At 39.8% G+C, this 25646-nt stretch overlaps 1 protein-coding gene across 1 annotated transcript; it reads right to left on the reverse strand.

Annotated features, from left to right (window-relative positions):
* Positions 1–348: 348 nt before the first annotated feature.
* MAN2B2 (mannosidase alpha class 2B member 2) lies at positions 349–25306 on the reverse strand. Its single transcript, XM_054391480.1, has 19 exons — positions 25172–25306; positions 22736–22882; positions 19098–19203; positions 17512–17684; positions 16322–16437; positions 15143–15320; positions 12755–12953; positions 10346–10536; positions 9334–9520; positions 8310–8443; positions 7411–7667; positions 5330–5521; positions 4101–4353; positions 3890–4000; positions 3591–3783; positions 2805–2957; positions 2344–2456; positions 1425–1542; positions 349–555 (listed from the first exon to the last, which is right to left on the reverse strand). Exons 1-19 carry the CDS (start codon positions 25301–25303, stop codon positions 461–463), a joined length of 3048 nt encoding a protein of 1015 aa, XP_054247455.1. The 5' UTR covers positions 25304–25306; the 3' UTR covers positions 349–460.
* Between the last annotated feature and the right edge of the window lie 340 nt (positions 25307–25646).

Consider the following 25646-nt stretch of genomic DNA (forward strand, 5'->3'; position numbering starts at 1 on the left):
GAAAGAGAACCTCATTTGGCAAACCACTACTCTGTGATTTGGAAGCCATCCCCTCTAACAATAAAAACCTTAAGAGATGACTCCTGAGATCACTACTAATTAGGAAGACAATTCAAGACTGTAGGACTAATATGACTTTATCAGTGCTCCATGGTGCAGCATGGAAGCAATGACTTTAAAACCACCCACAGCAAGCACGAAAACCTTTATTAAGCTTGTACTGCAACACCAAGGTCACATTTGAATTACACACATTTCATAGAAAAAAAGGAGCTGTGAATAATTAACCAATAAAAATACCCACAACTCAGGCCAATAGTTTAATTAAATTTAGAGTTTATTCCAAAATGACTATTTCATTAACAGCAGTACAATGTTTTTCAAGATCATCACTCCTTCCTGTCTTGAAACAAAAATTGGAAGCTTTGACAAGTTCACTCCTGAAATACAACATGGAACTTTATTGACCTTGAAAATACACAAAGAAAGTCCTTATTTCCTTAGGGTGAACAGTTACTGTGCAGTTGTCTGTGGTCTCTGTGATGCTGAAGAGTCCTGTAAAACACAAACCCATTAATAATCCATTAAAGAATCTTTAATCAAATGTACATTATTATACTATCTCAGTTTTAACTCATGTCTTCCTGGAATCTGGTGTTTGAGCAGATTCTCCTCCTTAAAGCTGTAAGGAGTTTGAAGCCTAAGACACACCCATACATAATACTAAAATATACAACAATTCATTTACTTTTCACACACTGACTCACACAGAAAACATGAAACAGCTCCCCTGTCATGCACCTTTTCTTCATCATGAGTAAACAGCAAGCAAGTTCCTAGCTACAGGTCAAGCAGAGCCCTATACTCTCACCCAGTCCATCTCAAAACCTCTGTGAACTTTTTGGAAGGCACATACATGCATGTAAGTGACAGTAAGGACAATGTCCAAGGATCTAACTGGAATGAGAAACAAAATCAGGTCACCCACAGCATTTGCCTTGAGTGTCAGCCCTAACTTTAATCACATACACACAGTCTTTCAAGCTGATTACAGTGGGGATTTTTAACTGCAGCTGGCTGGTTTTCTGCAGCACTGGTTTAAGCTTAGATTAACACAACTCATCAGCATTTAAACACAATCAATCTGTGTCACAAGTGTGAATTCAAAAAGTAGCCACTTCTATCTGTACAAAGACAACTCCAGAAAAGTTTCAAGCTTTTTAGCACTGCAAGTCAAAGCAAGCCATCAGAGAAAGACAGCAGTCTAGTACTTGCAGGGAATCTCTGCTAAATGCCACTGTTCTGTCATACAGAACAACATCCTATTTTCCATCTTGCAAATCTTTTTATGTTTTTAATGTGCCTATTCATTAAGCCCCAACAGTCAACAACAATAAGGACACCAATCACCTTATTCCACCCACCTTTGCTTGGATATTGTGCAGTCTTCCATTTCCACCGCTTCAAAGTGTTGATATCCCAGGTGCCCGTGAGTGATCGCTCTTCCACTGCCACCACTGATCCTAATCCCTTTAGCAAAGACTGAGTAAAGAGAACAGTTTATTGAGAATAGCATCACAGTCAGACAGACTAGAACTCCAAGCTCTATCACTGATCTGTTAAGCAGAGCAGTAGAAACTTTCAAAATCTGCTAGGTCATATTAAAAAAGGGCAACTGCAGATCCTCCAAGGCTTCAAACTAAGAAGCTGAGGTGCTGAGAGCTTCCACTGTCTTGTAGTAAAGTTAAAAACACCTCTCCATTCAAGAACTGAAATTCCTACTGCATTGTTTTAAACAGAACAGAAAACCCTACACCTTGATCTCCATGTTTCTGTCATCACAATCAACAACCTCCTTCCATGTATTATAAGGTAATCTACTTCTGTATGAACTTCAAATGCACAAGAAACTGAAAATACACAGTACATGATGGAAGTGACCAAAGTTTCAGCAACTCACAGACATCAACTACAGAGTTAAAAAGAAAAAAAGTTTGTTTCCTTTAATCCTGTCCACATTACATTAACTATAGCTAAACAGCATCCCACTCTCTGCTCTGGCTAAGGCATTGCAGAAAGTGTTATGTCACCAAGAACTCTACACAACCAGACCTACCAATATTTATACAGATCTTCACCCTGTGCCTCTGGCAACTTAATCTGAAGCAACAGCTTCTGTGTTGCCTAGCTGAGTAAAAATAACATCTGCTTCCCTTTGAGGTAAAGGTTATACCAGTATTTTTGTATCCATATTTTATGGAGTCTCTAGCACGCGGAGTGTTTCATTCCAGAACCAGTTCTCTCTGGAACAAGCGGTATTCTGTCTCAAAGGATTAGATTTACCTTGAGATTTACCATCACAGGTTGAGACAGCACAGGATCCTCTCCAGCTTCATACAAGTGCCTAATTCTTAGCAGAACACGACTGAAGTCTGCATCACCTTGCTTCTGTTTACCTTTAAGGGAAAACAAAATGCAACGATTTTCTTACTTTTAAAATACAACCAACTCTTAAAGGTTTCTTTCAAGCTTTACACCCTAATAATTTGAACTTAATTCCCATTTTTCAAATTGAGCAAGAGGACTAACATTGATAAATACCCAGCTCCAGCTGTTGACAAGAACACACTAACAGGCATGATGGTCTCACACAGGAGAAATATTCTACTATTTGAGGGGAGAAATCATGTAGGCTGATTAACTTCCTTGACAGAGGAATTTAACACTTTCCATAAATAAAAGTACTAGCCACAGAAGGTATAAAGAAAAGAAAGTCATGCAGTCACCCTTCTGAAGATACCTACCCACGTGGATGTCATGGACCTGTTCAGAATGATTAGAGCTGTATCTCCACCCTGGAATGCTCAGGGTCTGAAGGTGAAGATTAGGTGGGAGAGTTACAGCTGAACTGTGGACTGAATTCTGCTGATGTTGTCTGGGTAGCCATGGTTTATCTCCTGCATGAAAAGTGAAGCAAAGTAAACATCAAACATCCATCATACACACAAGCCTGGCTAGGGTACTGTGGAAGAGTTTTTTCTCTTTTGCTTTTTCTGCCAGGGCAGATGAAAAGCAGATGTTGTGCTTTCTCCTTCTGAGACAGAAAGCAGCATGATTTTAACTGCTGGAGAAGTGTATTGGAGCTTTCCATAAAGCGAATTTCACTGCAGCTTAAGCTGCTATTCCACTACCAGGCCTGAGTTTTAGTTAATAAGTCAAACAAGTATTTTTTAAAATAACAACTCAAAAATGGTCATTAAGAACATCCAAGAAACTGATATACCGTGCACTAGCTACTTTGCACTAATTCCCTTTGTGGACATTTTGTCCTAATTAGAGGCTTTAGAATTTATTCTCCTCTGAAAGCAGAGATAATAAGAGAAACATTTCATACACTTGGACAACATGCATGTTTGAAATTAATGCAAAGTAATTATCAGGCTCTAAAACTGCCTCCTACCTCACTGTATACTAACTTTGCCACACAGGAGCCTCCAAGCCTGCATTTACAAGTTTTATCAGTCTAAGTCAGAGCAAAATAAACAAGCCATTCAGATGCTAAAGATAGCACAGGGGATGGAATGAGTTACCTGGTAATGCTCCAAACATTACCACTGGCCTGTGTTCCAACAGCAGTCCACTCGTCCGATACAAAATATTGGTGACAGCCTTGGATCCTAAAATAAGCCAAATCACAGGGCGAACCACAGAGGAGTCATTCAAAGTGAGATTGTTATTCAGATCCCACTGAAGGTTGTTCCACAGTCTCCTGTGAAGCATCACCTGTATTGGGAAGGTAGATGTTAACAGTAATCAGGCATCATGCTTTAGTTATATTATCAGCAATCATGAAATGATGCTCTCCCAAAAAGCGAAATAAAACTGTTACCTCCACTTGTCCATTTCCTTGACTGGAGACACCATGAGCTCTTTCTGCAAGGAGCATCAGCCTTGTGGTATCATCTTCAATGTAGGCAGTCTGGACCACAGGATAATAGTTCTGAAAACACAGAGTGAATTATGCAGCGATAACATCAGAAAACAGTAATGGAGAACAAAGATAGGATACAACTGACTCTGGAAAAAACCTTTGTGCCTACCCGAGCCACTGTGTTATTCACATATGCCTTGAATGGTCTTTTCTGAATCTGGTATCCATTGCTGTCAGTGTAGAGTAGGTGCCTGGTGTTCAAATTGGTGCTGGTTCTTAGAACTGCTTCACGATTGAAGTCCAAAGGCCCAACGCTGTACTCCTGCTCTATCCTATGGCAAAGCAATTTCCCATCGTAGCCTTCTGGTACTGTATACATCCTGGTATACACTGCATAGGTGTAGTCCTGAGCTGTCATGTTACTATAAAAAATGAGAGGGAAGACATGCAGAGTTTGTAAAGTGCAGGACTTGATAGGTTATGTCAAGACTCACAAATCATTCATGATGTTGTTCTACACACACACAACATTCTTGCTTGTTCTCTATATCTTTCACGTACAATTATTGTTAATTTCAATTTAGTTTTCAAATGTAATGATATCCAGCTGGAGTAAATGATCTACAATTTTCCTTAGTGTTGCAAGTATAAAGAGAACTCCTCATTTGATTAGACATGTTCTGGTTTTCTCTGAATTAATAATAAAAAAAAAAACAAACAACCCAAAACTTTGAATACTTATGACTCCTTTAGCACATATTTACATTCCACAAAATATAGTTATTTTTTCAATCTGGGCAACATTAATTTTGATGCAAGAATTCCACCATTTTCCCAAGGTCCTTCTCAACCACAGTTTTTACACAATGCAAAGCAAAGGCCTTCAGTTAAATCACCAGATTTAAAAGAGGAGAAAGAGCTTATAGAGGAATACAATTTCAACACAGAAAGGTTGCACGCTCACGTGGGGAGCAGAGTGTCCTTGTGTGGGATTCATTTTCCTTTCCCTAGTTTGCTTGTAAGGAAGACATTCACAGTTATAAAAATGAACCACGAAGTCCAAATTCTACCCACATAAGAAGAAATTAGCTGTAATTTTCATTGAACTGTATGGAAGCAGATCCCAACAGACAATGCACTACAGAGCAAACCAGAGAAGATAAATCTGAACCATCTTCACCTCCCTCCCTGCAGCAATATGTGCTATTTAAAGGATGTGCTCCCTCAGCACTACATTTAGCAGATGCATGCTAGTCCTTTTGTCTAACTCCTAAACAGTACACAGAGCTCACAGTTTAGGAGTAACTATTCAGAATTAATCTCATACGTATCTAGAGACTTAAACATTCCAGTGAAATGAAGCTGAAATTCACAGTGAAGGGAAGCTGAATTCTGTACCTATAGAAATACTGACGGATCTCTGTCACCAAGTTGCCAAAAACCACTTCCAATCCCACTGCTTTTGATACTGGAACAGCTGAAGCATTTGGGGCAAATAAGTAGTTATCTGAAATGGGTCCCTTTGTCACATTTCCATTCACATGGTACTCAAGGAACTCCTGGGTCAGCTGGACAGTCTGGTTAGTCTGCCTGTGAATCCACATAAAAGGAAAAATTACATTACTTACAAACACGTTTTGTACATAACAGCTTCAAAGCTGAACTGCAATAGTAGTGAGGCTGGGAATGCAAGGAAAGAAAAGAAATAAATCTCTTTACTCAAAGTGCATAACTGGTTTTATAAGATGTAGGAAATGAGGACAGCAGAGAATTAGAGTGCTTCCCATCAAGACATCTGTCAGTGGGTAAATAAATGGAATTTCCATGTCACTTTATACTTTTGTAAAACAGAAGCATCTTAAGAGAGAAACAGCATTTACATTAGCTCAGTGTTTTGACATGAGAGCTGATATAGGATCAAAACTCCACTGCACATAGGTACATTGTACCACATTAATCAATAATCAGGTTCACTTAATTAACTGTGTAGCTAGGTAAACCAACATGACATGTTTCTATATTAACACAGGTAATGAACATAATGGCAATGGGATAGCAAAATTTAATCTCATTCAGTATGTACTTTGTATTTTCCTTTCTCCACTGAAGCCTACACTTCAGCTATTCATGACTCTGCATCACAATCTTTGCAGAGTCATATTAAGACAATTTAAGATATTATTGCCTTCAGCTACCTGCTCTGCTCCTCTTTTGGAGCCTGGAGCCTTGTTAGCAAAACAGGAAAACCCACTCAGTCTGACATATAAACTGCCATTTTAGCCAGTGTTAATACAGCAACCTACAAACTGTAATGAGGAGCAAAACATATCTACTGCTCCTGTTATGGGGCATTTTCAATGCAGGGGTAGGACCTGTTGCAGCCAACTTTACAAGGCTTCACAGCTTTTTAACCTTTCCTCCCGTTCTGAACTGATGCCCTGCTCTTTGCCATTGCCCCAAAACAAACTTCCTGAAACTCAGAACGTTCTAGGCTTGCTTGAGGGCTTGTGAAAAAAAGTAAATATCCCATCCCTCCTACATGCTGAATTCCAGCTCTCGGTGCTTGCCAGAACAGGATGGAGAAAATGGGATTTGAATTCAGGTTTTTGTTCTTCCTTACTTTGTTTATTGTATTCCTCATAGAATCTGGAAACAGATCTGGAGGCACTTTGAGAAAGTACTTACTACAGGACTCTTGATTAAGATGTATCTTTACTTTTAAAAGCTGATTTTAACTATATTGGACAAAAAGTTCTTGCTCTCAGAGGCAGAATTATGAACAAAACCAGGAAGGTGAAAGACGTCTTGCAGTCATTAGGCTAATGCCAAAGAGGTCAAATCTTCCATCAGCGAAGAGCTGACAGTCTGAATCCTGAGCAGGCAAAAAGCAGCACAACTCCATTGAAGCTGGAGGAATTGGGCCAGTTTGCATCATCTGGGAAAGACAACCTGCAAACTCCAAATCTCACCTCAGTCTTAATTGTTCTTCCACTTTATTTACCTGACTAAAAAGAATTGCCTTAGCTAAATGCTGTCTTTCAAAAGGTTTAGCAGTTTCTTTCCATGGAAACCATGATCAGAAAGAGAAAGCTCTTGCTTTATCATTCACAGCTCATTGTATAGCATAGCCATGCTTTTTTTTTTTTTTTTTTTACTGTTTTCAATACAAACATTCATAACTGTCTTTAGATCTAAAGTACAATGAGATTTGGCTGATCCACTGGTTAATACCGTGATATGCCATCTTAGACTGATTGCATGGTTAGGGCAACAGAAACAGTACGGAATCACATCTGGGCTAGTGCTGATGCTCCTTCTAGAAAGGAGGACTAGGGACTGGAGCTAAAAAAGAATAATCATAAAGAACACTTCGTTAGTTAAATCTCAGAATTAAGGCACATGGTACAGTCCTTGGATTTACTTGTACAAAGGGTTTTACAGGATCTGAAACATGATTAAAAACAAGCAGGCAATCTCACCTCTCTGTAATGCTGTGCATTAGATTTGTGCTCTGGTCAAACAAGACCTGGTAGCAGTTGTTAACCACAGGAAGCAATTGTCGACGTTCTCGACCTGCACGAGTGAGGTCTTTTCGTTTGTACTTGACTGATCTCCCAATAAAGGCAGACTGCTCACCAGTCAAGGCTTTAACATAGTATTTTCTGTAGCTCAGACCACTTATTTCAACAAGAATATAGAGATCATATGTAGAACTGGACTCCACAGGGCTTTGAATCTGTATGTGAACATACACAACAATGCCACATTAGAGGGAATTAGTAAGGAAGGGAATAATCAATCATCTGTGGTAAGCCCTGAGTCACTTTCCTCTCTCCCAAAAAACAGCTGTCCTTGTGTTAGACCTTGGCTATGACAGAATATGTCATATGGCAGCTAACTGTCCCCAGTTTCTTCTGAGCTTGTAAATAAGACCTACATTTCTTAACTCTCTTGTCCTCCCCAAGCCAATCTGCCAATTGTACAGACAGGACTGTCAATTGCAGGGCTGGGCTCCAATCAAAACCATCTTCATTTGGAACAGTGGTTTTTAGAGAAGAAAAAGAAAGGTAAGAAGTGGCAGGTCACACCCAACAGGCATGCAAAGAGCAAACCAAACACACAAGAACAAGAAGCCTTTTTGGACATTAAGACAAAACCAACAAAACAAAACAAACAAACACCACCAAACCCAAAAAGTTAGCTGAGAGAACAGGCAAGTAAATAAGAAAAATTAACTGAAGGAGGACTAGGAAAATCCCAATTCCAACTAATACTGTTTTCACTGTAATACTAAGTATTACCACACTTTGACAAGAGGCAGGATCAAGCCAGTGCAAACTGACAAGAAAAGGAACAAAAAGAAATAAAGTTGAAGTACCTGTGCTGGTACAGACCGTCCCAGTTCATCATACACACTCATTGCCATGTCACTGACAGAAACTGTGACAAAGGTAGTGATGTTCCAGGCCAGTGGATTATAGACAACAACGTATTGATCAACATCTGTAGCACCTGTGGGTACACACAGAGCTATCAGTCACTAAAATGATGCATTTGTAAAATGGGATATTAAAAATATTTTAGAGATCTGCCTAGGCACAACTATCTTACAAAATTTCAACATAAAATCCTGCACTAAAACTTCATGATTGAGAAAAGGAAAACCTTTTTTAGTACTTCAAAAAGCCACTTCTGCTTTATTTTATACTCTTTACCCAATAAACAGATTCTGTATTCGGAAAATGACACCTGAGTTGAATGTAAATGCATTTAGTGAAAATAAGCAGCTTACCACAGCTCATTGTCATGCAGTATTAACTTTATCAGAGTTATATAGAAGATCAAATGAGAAGCTTAACCTGAAAGCAACCCTGTAAAAACCCCAATCAGTCTCTTGTGCAGCCCATGACAGTTCAAAAAATTTCCAAAGTAAAGATAAAAGGGAATGTACAGCCTTTAGAACAGATTCCTTAAAAATTCCTTTACATTTTTTATACAAGCTGGCAGTACACTACAGCAAAAACATTTTTCTTAACTGTTGCTGTGCTTCCTACCATGTAATCTTATGCTGCACAGTAGTAAGGTTAGCTTAGTAATTACCCTGATCAGCACCTCTTCCTCCCCTCCATTATGTAGCTGAGGCATGAATCTAGGAGCCAGGTCCAACATATGCACTGGGGCAGGGTTCTGCCTAGCATCAGTTTAAAGGTCCTGATTTCAGGTAGATGAGATCATAAATTCATCTGAGTTCACCTCAGATCAAGCAGGTGTCATAAGGCAAACAGGATTTTCCAGCTTAGAACAGACATTAAGTGGTATATAGTATCTTGATTGTTTTGGAGGAAAACATGATGGCTTTTGTAAGTGAGCCTGAAAATTTGAAAAGCTCTCTTAAAAAGTACCTGGCATTCCTGAGTCTTGATTGTAAACAGAAGAATAGACCTCTCCATTCTTCTTTGCATTGTTCATGTCAAAGATTATGGAAGCCATTAGCTTCTTTACATTGAACATTCCATACATCAAGTTATTCATGTACATGTCCTTCACCTTGGGAGACTCCGTGCCTGTTATACCATCATGGTGCTGGACCTTGAATTGAAGAATAGTTTGAAAGGTCACAATGCAACAGGATGACAGGTTTGCATCTGAATTAACACGGGCCACTAACCTTCAGACACATGACTTAAAATATTAAGGAATTACAGCTATAGCCACAGATTCATGTTTTGCCTATTCCAAATTGCTACATATAGAATGAAATGGTCAAAGATGAGATGCACACAAATTTCCCTCTCTATGTATTCCTCTTGCAATATTTATAAATTACTGAAGTTACATACTTACAGGAAACAAACAAAAAACCCAAGTTACTAAAAACAAGAATGCAGCAAAAACACCATAAGAAGACAGGTTTCTAACTTCTTGTAACAGAGCTGACAAAATATTTATTAACAGCAAAAGCACTGAAGCCTCTAAGCGGTTAATGGTATAAAGCTGACTATAGAGCTGCTGAACTTTGAAGGAAAAAAAAAATCTGTCCTTTGTCTTCTAACTTGCAGAAGAGGAGACTATCAGTAGCTTTCAGTTACTTCACTTTTTATTTCAGTTTTAGAAATATTTTTGTAAATAATAAAACTAACTTTAAAAAAAGGAAATTCACGTGCAAAGTTTGAAACTACACTCTCTTTTACTAGCTGAATAAAACATTTGCCAGTAACCATGTCTTGAATGCATGATGTTTCAAGACAGTCTTCTGAAAAACTGCTTTATTTTTTAACTTGTGGCTTGCTAAAGGGGACAATGATTTCTAAAAACACAAAAAAGCAAAAATACTGCAGCTGAAACGCATAAGCAAAACCCTGCCTTTGAGCAATACGCATTTTCATCCAAATTAAAAAATAAATCAATCCTTACCTCAGAAACTGCCCATCTAAGGCTCTGAAGTTGTTTTAAGGCTCTACACTTGCAAATAGAGCTTGCTGGGTGTTTCTGAACATACTGTGTAAAAAAGGACTCTCCAGCATAAAGCAGTGAACTTGCTCTCCTTGCAATTCCTTTTAATGTGCTCCGAGAAGTGTAAAACCCAGTCCATGCCTGAAATGGCTCTGTTAAGAGTTGAACAGATCCAATACATCTCAAAATACCATTTCAGATATCACTTCTGTTTACAGAAATTTATTCTTTGTGGATCTGCACAAAACAACTTTAGAAGTTTCACTGAAATATTTGGTTATTCATTAATAAAGAATGTGGATTATAATCCTTGCTTACTGTTTAATACAAGCTCTCTAGATTTTCCCCTTTTAGCCAAGGGGTTTTATCCTAAATTTCACCTCCTCAAAATGGAGCAGAAACAGTGATGTGATGACTTCAAACTATTGCAGCACTTCAAACTACATCAAAAGATGCCCTCAAGTGGTCAGTGGAAAGTATTTCAATAGTTAATTTGTGCTAGTATGTTGCAGGACCCCATAGAGTAAATTAGGAAAAAAAAAAGACTTGGTTTTAAACCCTCCAAATCTCTTAATTAGTGCTTGGGGGGGGTTGTGTTTGGGTTTTGTTTGCTTGTTTGTTTGTTTCTGTTTTTTTATTTTTTAATGTACCACTGATAAACACTTTTTTCCAGAGAGAAGTTGCAGAAAGTGTTTTATAAAGTGAAAAATAAGCAACTATAATGGTCTATTACCAGCCTATCATCAAAGGCAACAATTAGGAAAGGAGATCTTTTGCTCAAAAACTCCAAGGCAAATTCTTTTTGGCCTGAAAAATAGTAGAAGTTTGAACAGGATGAATTCCATTTCGGTTTTCAAGGTTACAAGCAGAAGAGTCACCTATGCATACGAGCACAGTACAATGAATGTAGACTAAGAAAAGGAAACACTTCTCTGGGACTTAAGACTGGAAAAAGGAAACACTTCTCTGGGACTTAAAACTTGAGTTTCCAAGGCATATGTCAGAAGTGACATTGAGCCCAGTAAGTGACTCATAATAAAACGGCATAGAAAGAATGAGAGAGGATTAATCATCAAGAAGCAAAATACTATGTGGGAGAAAGTGCACTCAAAGCTATCCTACAATTGCAAGGCACAGTAAGTCGCTTGGGGAAGAAATTGCACCTACGTGTGGGCACCTACCTGGAACACTGAAGGTGCTGCTATTATGCAAGCTAATGGCAGTCAACTACTGCCTGTAAATTATGCCAAAAGATACAGGTAAGAGCCCAGATGTAAAAGGATATAGCACTTCAAACAGTGCATTTATCAGCACGTTGCTGATGTGATCCCTAGAGGGAGGCGAGTAAGGGATCAGTTCATGCTGTGACTCACAGGAAGCAATAGTTCTTTTATTATTAATTTAAAAATTAACAGGTTGTTGTAGAATGTTGGACATATATAAGTTGAATTTGGGTTATAAAAATCTGAGCTCTACATCCATGATGCAAAATGATGAAGTAGTGGCAGCTACAATTATACAGAAAGGTTATCTTAATGCTATCAATGATATTCTAATGATAACCCAAGCAATGAAACGAATGAGTTTAAAACCTGAAAAATTTAGCTGTGACTTCTGTGTGCTTTGATACATGGCTGAAGAGGCCAAATTTACTAAGGAAGAGGATTAAAAGGATGCTGGGTATGGCATGCTTTCTTTTAAATCTTCCCAGTACTTTTCAGCTCTGCTTGAAAAGCTGAAGTAGTGCAGCAAGTACAAAGCCAGCTATTCCCAAGCAGCTGTCACATCATACTATGAAATCAGAAATACAGGCAGTATTTTTACTTTTTGAGACTTCACTTGTAACACAATTCCCCCTCCCTAGAACTTAGAACTATTTTATTTAACAAAAATATAAGACTTTCTCCTAAAGTTACAAGAGACTACATTAGTGTTTGGACCAGAATCATGCTTTTGAAGTGCATTTACTAGTTGTCTTTACCTAGTATGCTTTGCTTTACACAAAAGATTGGGTTAGGAGCTCACCAACTGGATTCCTGATGGTATGTAATAAGCATTAATGGGTATTCAGTGCACAAAAATCTCTTGCCAAGTTTGCCTGTTTCTATACTCTTCATTCCAGGGTCTCTTCCTCCACCCACTGCATCCAATGGTTCCACAGAAATACTCCAACCACTACCCTACCATCTTTCTTATGCCAAGAAGTTGGGATCAGTTTGTCTATTTGATAACACTTGGTAGTGTTAGTAAATGTTATAAACGGGTGGTGGATTTCCTCTTACTTTATTTCTCCTTTTCTCAATTTCCCTATACGTACATGTTACATAGGTACATTTGAGGTATCCACTCTGCAGCTGTCAACTCAATTACCTGTTGAATACGGAAGAAAGTCTTGAGAGTCCCGAACTTCCCAGGTAAGATTTCTGCTATAAAGTGCTTGGAAGTAATCACCAACAGTGGCATACTGGACAGTCACTCCAAACTCATCAGAATGTTTGTTAATATAATCCAACAACAGGTCCATGTTGGAGTACTGAACAGATGCATTAAAGAACTGTTTGTCACAGCCCTGAAATTCCAGAAACAGAACAGTGAAATGACTTTGGGTCAGAAATACAGCAGGATCTTTTTTAACACTAATCTATATTGAAGTGGTATCTCTCCTGATCTTGATTGCCCATCGAACAGCTAGTTGTTAGCAAATGTCAAGAATGGGTTGGGTTACTTGCACAGATCAGCTGACAACCAACCAGCCTTACAGACAGGGAGACACTGTACTGTACGAGAGCACAAAATGCCGAGGGAGCAAACAGAAAATGCATCCATATGTGTCTGTAAAGACAACTTTTCACACTGTATTTCTCCCACTTAGCAGAAAACAAAGTTCTTATTTTCTGCTTTTAAGAATTTTTACAGCTTTAGGAAATGTTAAGGACATGATGTGAAACAAAACAATCTGGACAGAGATTGCTGTAGCACAAACATCACACAATGTGTTGCTGATGCTCCATCGTGACAGGGGACTTGAATATTTCTGATGCTCATCCAAACAGTTAAGAGACGTGATACACTGCGTGTTAAAGCCGCTTTTTTTTGAGCATGCTTTCATGACTTCTGTTTTCTGTTGAAGGTATGTGAATACAGATTATCTGCATGTACAAACATAAAAAAAAAACCCCAACGTAACTAATCATGCCACTGTTCAACTGCAACAGCTGAACAGGAAAATGAGTCAGCCAGCCATGACACCACATGCATTCTTACAGTGTCAGTATTACAGTTTAGGCATCAATCTGAAGCATAGTAACATGCTAAGAAACCTTCTCCACATAAAATGCCCTAACTGAAGCCTTCCAACACCAATACCAGCTTAATGCATCCTCAGCTTCATGTCTCTGTGCTTGAGAAAGAAAACATCACAAGCAACCAAATCAGGAAATCGGAGACTGAAATTTCCTTACATTACTGCAAAACTGCAGGTATGGATGTAGAAAATTGGAATTTATTTGTACTAAAACTTCCTTCCTTCCCATTCCAGCATTACAGCACTACTATGCACCATTATATTCTACTTCTCCCCTTGAGCTCTATCAAAACCCCAAAAAATCAACACAAGCACTAGTCTGATAAACACAGGAGAAAAACAAATCAGTGACTCAAAGCTGCATCAGTCAGTAAATGTTTGTTCTCTTTGCAACAACAGGTATTGTGGTGAACTAGTCACCTTAAGAGTATGCATCATCCCTAATATTGTAATTACAAGAAAACACTGCACAAGTCAGTCCTAATCTTGCTTTCAAAATGAAGATGCCCTCAGAAATTTGCCTTCAAAGTTTAGTAAACGTTTGAGAAAACGGCCAAGGAGGCTCTGTTTACTTCGCAATCCCATCTTCCAGCCCAACCTTTAACTGATGAATCCATCAAAATTCAGAAACAGCCTGGACATTCAGTTTAGAGAAAGTTATTGTTTCCTAAGGACTTAAAAATAGCAAGAGCATATCAGTGCTATGTGTACTTGCAGGGCATAATTAATACAGTTTACTGATGAAAAAACTTTGGATGACCAAGCTGGGAAATGCTCATGCTTGTAACTAAAATACAGACTGAATAAGAAAGCAATTACACAGCAGTTAGAAAAGATCTTGCCTGCCTAGGACACAACACGTTCTTGTAGCACTATCACTTTTCTCAACAGAGTCATGTTGATCTAAGCAGTTATGCAAAGACATCACTTAAATGGACAAAAGGAGACAAAAAAGGAAGCAATATTGCACTATACAGTTCCACAAGAAGCTATCTTTACAATTTTGTCACATTTCTTTCTACTAAGTAAGGTAAATGAGCCAGTAGAATCGAAGAATCATTTGGGTTGGAAAATACCTTTAAGATCATTGAGTTCAACCATTCTCCCATGCTAGCAAGCCTGGTGCTAAATCATCTCCCTCAGCATCACATTTCTGTGTCTTTTAAACACCTCCAGGGATGGGGATTCAGCCACCCCCCTGGGCAGCCTGCTCCAGTGTTTGAGAACCCTGTCAGGGAAGAAGTTTCCTCTAATACCTGATATCCTGGTAGAAAGCTGGCAGACTGAGCAAGGAAGTTCTAGTTTCTTAAAATCATCACTAATCAGACATCTGGACCCCATAAAATTTTACCAACATGTGGTTTGTGCCTGCATTTTTGCAGTAGCTGGTGTAGCAAAGTACCATCTATCTATATACCTGCAACTTCTAAAGCAAATGCTGATCATTCACTTACCCACGGCCACAAAACATCACTTGTTCGGAACCAGGCTGCTCTCTCCTTAATGTTTGCCACCATGGTTTGTGCATACAAATGGATGTTAGTATCTGTAACAGGAACACTCATGTCTGGATATACACCATCTTTTGGTGGATCTGGGAAAGCTGCAATTCCATTCCAATAAAATCCTGATCTGCGTAGAAGGAGAAAGCAATAGGCTATAAACAGGAATTTATTCAATTACAACAAATACATCAAAAAGTGCAGGGATAAAACACAAACACACAGAAAGTAGCAAAAAAACCAAAAATGCAGTTTGTATTCATTGCTAGTACTTAGGGTTTAGTGTTTATTTGGGGGTGGAGGTAGGGGGAAGGTTGTCCAGTTTTCTTTTCATACTGTGCATCTTTCCTAGTCCCCGCTGCTTGCTGGCATAGAATAAAGAAATCATAGGAGAAAACAGCAAGCTCTGTGACAATGAGGATGTTCCTCCAAGCAGACTTCATTTACACAGAGTATTTTACTCAGTATTTCTTCAGTCAGTGAGCAAAATAATTTTCAAAAGCTCTTGGATTTTTTTTCTTTTCCACAAAGTAAGTAGAGAATTTTAGTTGCTTTCGTTCATGCCCAATGTAGTGTTGCAAACAGCCCATACAAAATCAGTTACCAATAGGCAAGTCCATACTGAGTTTCCTGGAATTTTTAAATGTTAACTTTCCAAGCACAGAAACAAAACCCCTGTCCTTCTGTGGACATTCTCTTTTTTACAGCAATCGATTTGTTTCATATTCTTATTATGTTTTTTTATTTTTTTAATAAGGTCTTACATGAGATATACATCTACAGATGAAAACAGTACCTGTGTTCCAAGACTCCTGGTGCTAAAAAAATATTATTTTTAAAGTCTGTCAATATTTTGAAGTGTTTTTAGTGCCTGTCAGTAGTAAGTGTCACTTTTGAGCATTCAGTTGTTAGGTACTGAGGTAAACTTCATGTGCTATGGTGAGTAGCTGGGGATGCTTAATAATCCTTACTCAGATCTACAGAGTCTAGACATCTCCTTGACCTACCATAGGTCAGGAGAAAGCAGTAGAGTACTGCCGAAAGAAAACAGTCAAAGAAAGTGCTTAAACTGCAACAGTATAAGCTCTCAGAAGTGATCAATATTTCTGCCTATTTGGGAAATCTTCAGACCTGTTTGAAAAAGGTATTTGTGATGGGGTGCAGTAGCTGTACTGATCCATAACATGGGTGAAGATCTCCTGTCTTTCAGATAAGGAAGGAGAGCCTCGCCATACAAACTGAAGCTTCTGGAAAACAATAGGGAAGAAAAAAAAAATAGGTAAGAAGCTGCTACCCTTAGTGACTATCACAGAAATACCTTCAGTAACAACTTCAGAGCACCCATCTGACTTTCCATCACTTTAGGTGCTTTTACTTAAGACCAGCAAATGGCACCCCAAGTGAGGTCACATACTATATATAGGAAGCTACAGTGTTGCCTATTTCTGTTCCAGTTGGAGAGGAGGCAGCATGCTGCCAGCAAGCTGCTAAATCTAGTTCTAAGCCTCATTTATCACAGGCATCATACCTCACTCGTTTCAGTGGAAGCTGAACACCTCTAAGCTAGGAAAGACCCAGATCTACTCTGGATTGCACTAGGGCAGTAGGAATCCGTGTTTAATAAACTGAAACAGAATTTTTACAGTTTTAGAAGCCTACAGACAGTTAAGCATAAGTAGATGGGAAAAGATTGTCAAAACTTCATAATAGGTTTTAGCAGAAAGGAGGCATCACAATTCACTGAAAACAAAAGTGGTAGGTCCTGGCTTCCACAAATTCAACAGGAATTCTGTTGCCTTTATCAGAGACACTTTAATTTCACCCAAGATTCATAAAAACTGCCTTATGCCCAGCTCATACCACTGAATCAGCTGCCACTCTAACTGACCTAGGCTTATCACTTCTACAGGCACAAATAAACCCTCCATGCATGACATTCACCATGCCCAAGCACACATGCTCCACTTTAAAACAGTCTACATAAAACCCAGCGTATCTAAGATTTTCTCAGGGGAAGCTGAAACCCAGTCTGGATGCCTCTAGTTCCAACACTCCTAATTCAATGTCAGCTTAGACCTTGCCCAACTGCCTGCATATTTTGTCTTCTTCAGGCTCAATCATACTTTATCCTTGATCAGAAGTCATGAAGACATTCCTTAACCATATTAGACAGACTCAATATGTTTTACCATTACTACATGTCATCAGCATGTCACTTTTAGAGAAGAAATACCTGTATATTTTCACATAGATCAGAGAGATGCTTATCTTGATGTCATGGTTTAGAGTACTGTAAGTTCCAGTCCTAAGGGTATTTTTACCTTGTTTTTCTGCATGTCAGTCTTCAGATCATAATCAATTCGAGAAATAAGGTGAGCATTAAAACCAGCCAGAGCAAAAAGAGTTGGTGTTGTAGATGAAGCTCCAAAAGGATCAACATGCCAAGAAAACTGAGGCCTGATCCCAAAAGTTTCATACAAAAATCCATGGCCTTCTGCAAAGCAAAATGTGTTTAAGTGAGGAACACTTTTATAACTTCATTTTATAAATTTAATAGGCATAGGTAAGTGCTTAAGGGATAGCTCTTTGTTACTGTTTTCAAAAGCATTTAGAGTTTCAGGAATTTAATGATTCACAGCAGAAAGTTTCACACTGACAGTATTTATTTCGCTATGCCAAGTAGAACTTATTAACATCATAAAAGATAAATAGCAAAAAGGAATTATAATTAGAGATAGGCCTAGGAAAAAGTACATAGATACAGATTAGGTTAAGGCTAGTAGCCAGGTTGGAGTCTGCATGAAAACAAGCTGGGGTTTAGTTTGTGTTTGCCCAAATCATGCCACTCATTTTCAGAAAACTTCAGTCTCCTATCAATGACAAAGGGACAAATAAGCCATCCAGTACACAAAACTAGTATGAATACAATCCTTAATTGTAAAGAAATAAAAAAGCCAAAGGTTACTAGCAACCTCCATACAAGATGTTACTCACAACCAATGTTCCTAATTTTGTGTTGAAATGAATTTCCAAAACCATAAACCCTCAATCCAGAAAGATCAAACAAGGGAATAAATTCAGATAAACCACTCACATGAAAGTAAACCAACCAGCTAAGGTGCACATTTTATTCAGAACTCCAGTAAATTGCACAAGGATTCCCATGATCAAAAAAAAAAAAAAAGCTGCTCCCTCATGGCATATTACAGGCATCTATAGCACAATGGTGGCATGATTTATCCTTTTTCTTTTTTCGTTAACCAGATGGAGACAAATCTAAATACTAAAAGACTCTTTAACCCATCAGATGGAGAGGTGTAACATACAAATAGCTGGAAGCAGAAGCCAGAAAATTGAAATTGGAAGTGGTACATCGCTTGGAAACATGCACCTATTTCTAGCAGAGGCTGCTGAGCACGATTACAGATAGAGGTTTCTTCACCAAACAAGTCTTTCAACTAAGTTCAGATGACCTCAGTGACATTCTAAGGCTCATGTACTGCAGAAGACTTCACCCACTTACCACACTAAATTGCTACCAGGAGTTTTCTTCCACAGCATTTCAACCTTCAATTTCACCACAACTACCTTCCCAGGAGCTTAACCTCTCAAACACACACACACACGACAAAGGTCTCTTCTCCAAAGGAGTTTATAATTGACATTGATTAAACTGCAAGTCAGCTTTCTGTAACCCTTCTGCTCACTGCAGAACTGTAGTGTTTAGGGTTTTTTTTTAAGCTAAGATTTTTATACAGATAACCCACCAGCAAGTAAAAAATAAAGAGATGCTTTAATCAGTTCTTTAAAGAGTAAGAAAATAATAGCAATTTTGAGGTGAAGGAATGAAAACCAAACAAAATCCCCATAGTTAGAGCCATGAAAAATAAAATGCAAGTATGCATACCCGTCAACTGTAAAATCTGATCATCAATTAGTGTCACAGCTTCATCATGCATCACTTGCCCTCCAATGACAAATTCCAGTCGTCCCTCCTGAAGCAAGTGATGGACCTATGGTATCGAAATTAAGACACAGAACATAAACATTTCAGTCTTACCCAAAAAGGCTGCAAATTAATTTCAGATCACAGCACACTATGTCAACATAACGCTTGTCAAGAAGGCATCCAGAACAAAAGTGGGATAAAAAGCTGTCTGTACTGAGTGCTATCAAAAAGGAGAAGGGGATAAAAAGCATGTTAATATGCTGCACAGTGCACTGATTTACCCAGCTCACACTGAAAGTGGGTAGCAGGCAGAAAGGGTGACTGACAGGTAGAGCCTGGCCTGGTGTTTCTCAGCAGGGCTGTTACAGTGCTTTTACATTATCTAAACACCAGATTTGTCCCCATACACTGCACTGGCAGCAATCCAGGATCCTGCCTCAAGGCAACTAGAGCTGGAGAATTAAAAGAGAAGACAACAGTGTTTCTCACAAAGTCTTCCTCCTGCTGCATCTGTCTGGGCTTAAGGAAAGCACTGGGCAGCTGGATGTGAGAGCAATAGGCAACTTCATGTAAGCAGCAGTGGCCAGGCTCCCAGGGTTGCCTTTAGTCTGCTACTTCTGTTACAGTTTGGAGATGGATCTGTGGGATCCAGGAGATAGACGATATACCATCACAGTATGGCCACAAACATTCCTTCTGCTGTATGCATCTACCTTGACTTCAGAGCACTGACAGATTGCTCAACTTCAGAATGCTTTATGAAGAAACAGTTACTCCACTCACAGCAGGTTTATCTGCCTAATTATTAACCTACCACTAACCTGAATTTCTGGTCTCTTTTTCCTAGTTTCAAAGCTGTCAATATATGGTGACTTGTTCAGCTATGGAAAGTTTTCCTTGGTTTTATTCTTTAAATTTCAGTCATCAGAAACAAGAAGTATGCTGACAACTTCCAGCAAATGTGCTGGAGAGAGGGTGGAGTGCTGTTTGGAAGGAGGGAGTAACAGTCTGCATCCCTTTCTAGAAGTATTAGGGAGTCTTCTGTTTTTATTATAGTAACTTCACTATCTAGAACTTCAAAGATGCCTCAAACTTCTGAAAAAGAAAGTTTATATAAATGCGTATTTTAATCTCCACTCCCTTTAAAAAAAAAAAAAAAAAAAAGAAAGAAAAACAGAAAGAGAGAGAGACTGTCATGTAGGATGCCAGTTCCAGGGCTATTATGTTTAGTTCCCCAGGAACCTTCAGTGAATGCCCCTGTGTCTGCTCAGATAGGATGCCAGATTGTCAATTTTGATTATAATCATTTCTCTCGTTCACAATGTTGTGAAAACGCTTCAGGGCTCAGCATTCATAAATTAGTTCCAGCCGACTGTGGTGACTGATTAGCATGCTGGGAGACCAGATAACTGGTATCTGGTGTCAGCACAGAACTGGTCCTGACCTACATGAAAAGCATCTGTGGCCATTATTCCCCATTTGGATGGATGTCCAAAAATGATACCTCTTTGGGACATGGAAATGTTTTTAATGTAAGTTTTGTGGAATCACTGACAGGCTGAAAACACAAGAAAAATTCAAGTAATTTAAATAACATCCCCTAGAAAAAAAGCCAAAACAACCCAGCATCTCTAATGACAAGCACTTTTGCTGACCAGAACTGGGCAAAAAGAAGGAGAAATCAAGACACAGCAGCACTACAAGGAGCAAGCTGCTACAGTAGTAGGACATATCTGTGGTCCTTGGGACAACTACTGCTATCCTTACATGAACCCACCCCTACAAACCAGACAAAAGTGGCTAGACATCTTTTTTTCCTCCTAGTTAAAATACCCAGACATCAAGCCAGGATAAGCCAAGAAGAAAATACCATGAACTGGGAACTAAGAGGTTTATATCTGGCTGAATACTGCTGCAATACGTTTCACTCCTATATATTCCCATCTGAATTGTAAAATCAGCTTCAGTACCCAGGCTGTTAATTTTTACTTGGTTTTAATATTACTGCTCTAATCCAAAGCAGACACTCAAAAAGAAACTAAAATTAAATCCTGTATTCCAAACAAAAGGCAAAATTAAACCCAGAGATTCTATGCAAGAGAAGAATCATTAATGCTAGTGTTCAAGTGGAAAAAGCAGGACAGTAACCAGAGTGACCTAATTTCAAGGTCCAATATTTGCAACTTGTTAAAAACATGCCATATAGCAACAACCATCACAGCTCTTAAATATTCTTAGAAATGAAAATGCTTGACACAGGGGTTTAAAAGGAATTTGTTTTTAATAATTTTAATTTTCAGAGAAGTAGCTAGAAAGTAACTAGAGGATTGACTAAAAATGTGTAGAAGTAATAATTAACAGTAATTAGGCTAGGAAATTAAAGACTGAATCATATATACTGAGGTCAAATGTGATGCACATAGTCTTCTGAATTCCACAGTATAACTAGAATAGATATCAGAAGCACAGGCCTTTATATTTGAGTTACAGCAGCATGACATGCTTGAAATGAAGTCAATTTACCTTAGAAAGTTAGAGTACCCTTCCACACCTGCATAAAGTTGTCCCTATGCTATTTATTTTTTATTCCCCCACCTCAGACTTAACAGCAGTTTTCTAATTAAATGCAGGCCCAAAACTGACTTGCAACAGGCAAGTATGGGGCATAGTGCCCCCACAAAATCAGTGAATTGCTTATACATAGCAAAAGCTCTCAGACAAATGTCATCTGCACACAGGTTCTAAGTTTTATTCTGTACATTCAGTTTGGTAAAGGACTAGGTTAAAAAAACCCACAAACCAAAAAACAAATACAAGAGGTGTCTCTTTTACATAATGCTTTAAAGACCTAGCACTGGAAACAGTGTAAAGTACTGCAAGTAATGCACTGCTTTTGGTTGGACCTTGGTAACGAAACAGACCTTGGAATTCTGAGTGAGTCCTTATGGGAAGCTGCACCTGTATATCCACTGGGTTTGTTAGGCTACCAGCACAGCCTCTGATCTCAGCATGTTTGTTTCGTGCCAGAGTAAAAAAGAAAAGACAAACAAAACTTCACAATGGAAAAAAAACCCATCCTTAAAGTTCTATAGACTGAAAGAGATCACAGCTTATAAATAAGCAAACCCCAGTTCTCGCAGTTGAATCTACAGTCACCTCTTTGCTGTGTTGTTGTTTACGCACAGCAAGCTTTTAGTACTTCACTAGAAAGAAAAAAAGGTCCTTCTTGTGAGCACTGCTAGGCAGCAGTTTATGAGCTTCAGATGTCTGATACTGATGCAGACTCTTTCAGAATCACCTACATCTTATACCAGTATGCCCCCAAACAAGGAAGTCACTGATGAAACAAGAACTGTAAAGTGTAAAGAGTCCTCAGTGCAAAGGTTACTACCTCCTACTGTTCTAATCTATAGCTGGGGTTTTAACCTCTTGCAACTGCCTTTAGAGTTATGGACCTTTCATAAGTACCACCAGATTCAGAGACAGCTTACACAAGAGCTAGGTAAAAAGCAAATGGTGAAACACTTTGCCCCTCCTTGCTCCCTGAGAAGTGTGGATTCTTTGTCAGCAGGAAGCATGGCCCTAGCACAATTTACCTGCTGCTTGTGCTTATCTGTGGCTACTCCATCCCACCAGAGCCTAAAGAATTCCTGCTCCACAGCAATAAATTTGCGTTGCTTTCCTTTCGTTAGCTCTTCTACAACAGATGTGTAGACATTTGCTGCATAAGCATGCATGCTTTCCTGAAAAACAAAGAAAGAAAGTAGTAAGTAAACTTATGTCAATATCAAACAGGCTGTTTTGAACACAGACTGGGCTTTAAAACAAAGAACAAACCCCTCACATCTGAACACTGAGTTCTCCCTACATACAGCCTGTGAGCCCTTCTGTGACAAAAATACCACCTCTGACTGGGGACCTCACTAGATACTGGTGCAGTTTCCTGTAAGATCTGCAGACAGCAACACAAGCTTCTCTTGTACTAGGAACAGCTCATCCTGTCCCTCATTTACCTTAAGTTAACAATGTCATAAATGATAAGTCTTTGTACCAATATAGTTTAAAAACCCACCTGAACACTTAACTCTTCCTTTTCTGCTCTTCTTCTGATTGCCTGAATTATCAGAATTGTTTCCTCAGAGTGAACATAACTGTGCTGCAGGTGTGTATTGCTGGTATGGTACAGTGATACATATAACCTAAATTAAGCTCCTATGGCCCTAAAAGTTTCAGTCATGACAAATAACTCCATTCTGCTTGATGTTTTAGGATATAGTAAAATCCAACCCTGGAACCAGTTTGATATTTATGTAGAAGCATCCAGAATCTGTGCATGTGGTTCCTAAAGCAACTTGTATTCCAGAATGAGGCCTTGAGGTATTTTGGAGATGAAGGCAAGCCAGTCTTTATTCCAACTAAAACTATGCTGGAACTAAGCAGCATAATGTTACCCAGTCCTACAAAGCTTATAAACCCCAGTTGTCTGGGTGGGAATTGAAAAAGAATTGTGCTCACAAATTGCATCTTCTCAGAAACACAACCAAACAAGAGCCAACAAAACCCCACAGAACGATAATAAAATTTTGTGTTTCATTTCTCAGACAAGATCTTTGACCACTGACTAACTAAAAATAAAAATCAGGTTTGCGTTCTCTTACGAAGCTTCTGTACAGGATTTTAAAGCATTACAGGAGAAATTCACCAATGTTTCCTAAAAGGGAAGACAAAATACAAGGACAGCAGAGATTCCTTGGTGAGCCATAAGCTCTTTTTTTATTACAGTTACTCTTAAATATCTGATGCCAGTTCACTCAAGTTAGCAAAGTAGACACAACATCCTTCACATCAATGAAATTCCTAATGATGAAGAACAAGTCAGGATTTTGACAAATAAATATAAAAGGTATTAATTCTCCACCTGATTTATTTTGCTCTACATCTCACATACTCAGCAAAAATTACTTTGCTTCTGCACTTCCATGACACCGGGCTCCAACCTCACCCCGAGCACCTGGGATTCTGCTCTCCTCTCCAAGACAGAGGTTTCCCAGGCTTTTTATTTGGTACTAAGATAAACGAAAAGACCAAAAATATCTGCCACATAACAAAAACACACCATCAAACAAACTGAAGGTTTTCCTGTGAAAAAAACCAAAACATTCCATAGAATCATAAAGGCAGGAAAAGAACCTTTAAGTCCAACCATAACCCAACTACTATGGCCACTAAACTATATCCTGAAGCGCCACGTCTACACACTTCTTGAACACCTCCAGGAATGGCAACTTCATCAGCTTCCTGGGCAGCCTGTTCCAATGCCTCACCACTCTCTCAGTGAAGAAATTTTTCCTAATGTCCAATCTAAACCTCCCCTGGCAGAACTTAAGACCATTTCCTCTTGTCCTATCGCTGGTTACAGGGGAGAAGAGAACACCACCAGCCTCACTACAACCTCCTTTCAGGTAGCTGTAGAGAGCAGCAAGATCTCCCCTTAGCCTTCTCTTCTCCAAACCAAACAACCCCAGCTCTCTCAGCTGCTCCTTGTATGCCATGCCCTCCATACCCCTCAGAAGCCTGGTGGCTCTTCTTTGGACATGCTCAATGTCTCTTCTATACTGTAGTGCCCAGATTTGAACACTGGCGCACGCAATCCCCAAATTCATGGGCCCAGCTCGTAATCTAATCATGCCTCCTCTAAAGTAGCATCAGGATCCCAAGATACCAGCTGCTGGAGCACACTCCAGGCCAGACCTGGGGCAGGAGATGCACCTCGCAAGGCTTTATGCGCATCTCTGCGGCCAGGGAAGTGTGGGGACAGATGCAGGCTGGACCCCGCCGCCAGCGTGACAGGACCCCGCGTAGCTTTGCCCGTTTGAATGCACCCAGGGAGCTGAGCTGCAGCCGGGCAGTGGAGGGGCTCAGCCCCGCCAGCCCACCCCTACCCCCGTGGCCGCGCCGTCATCCTCCCTCCACCCCACCCCCACCCCACCCCACCCCACCCCCGCGGCCGGCCTGGCTCCGCAGGGCCCCACCTGCACCGTGTAAATCCAGCCGACGTCCATGTGGCTGTGGGCGACTACCCAGGCCCGCAGCAACTCCTGGCCGCCGGCCCATGGGAGAACGGGGAGGCTGCAGAACAGAAGCAGCAGGAGCCGGGGACTCATGGCGGCTCCGCAGGCTCCCGCCGCGCTTCCGCGTCCCGCCGCCTCGGCACCGCCTCTTGGCACGACGGCCCCGCCCAGGGCGGGGAGCAGCGGCTGTTCGCGCCGCCGCAGCAGCGGCACTGCACGGAGCTATAGGACTCGCTCGTTGGCGGGAGCTGCGTTGTTAAATATAACACAAACTCCATCACTTTGCCTTTAAATGAGCGGATTCTGAGGCACGACTTTGTGCCTCTGAGCTGCTCCGCAGGTATTCACAGGCTCTTGGAGCGGTTTGGGTTGGAAAGGACATTAATGATACCCTAGTGCCCTGTCATGGGCAGGGACACCTCTTACTCGAGCAGCT

This window comes from Indicator indicator, chromosome 23 (assembly GCF_027791375.1).
Source record: "Indicator indicator isolate 239-I01 chromosome 23, UM_Iind_1.1, whole genome shotgun sequence".
Classification (NCBI taxonomy): Eukaryota; Metazoa; Chordata; class Aves; order Piciformes; family Indicatoridae; genus Indicator; species Indicator indicator.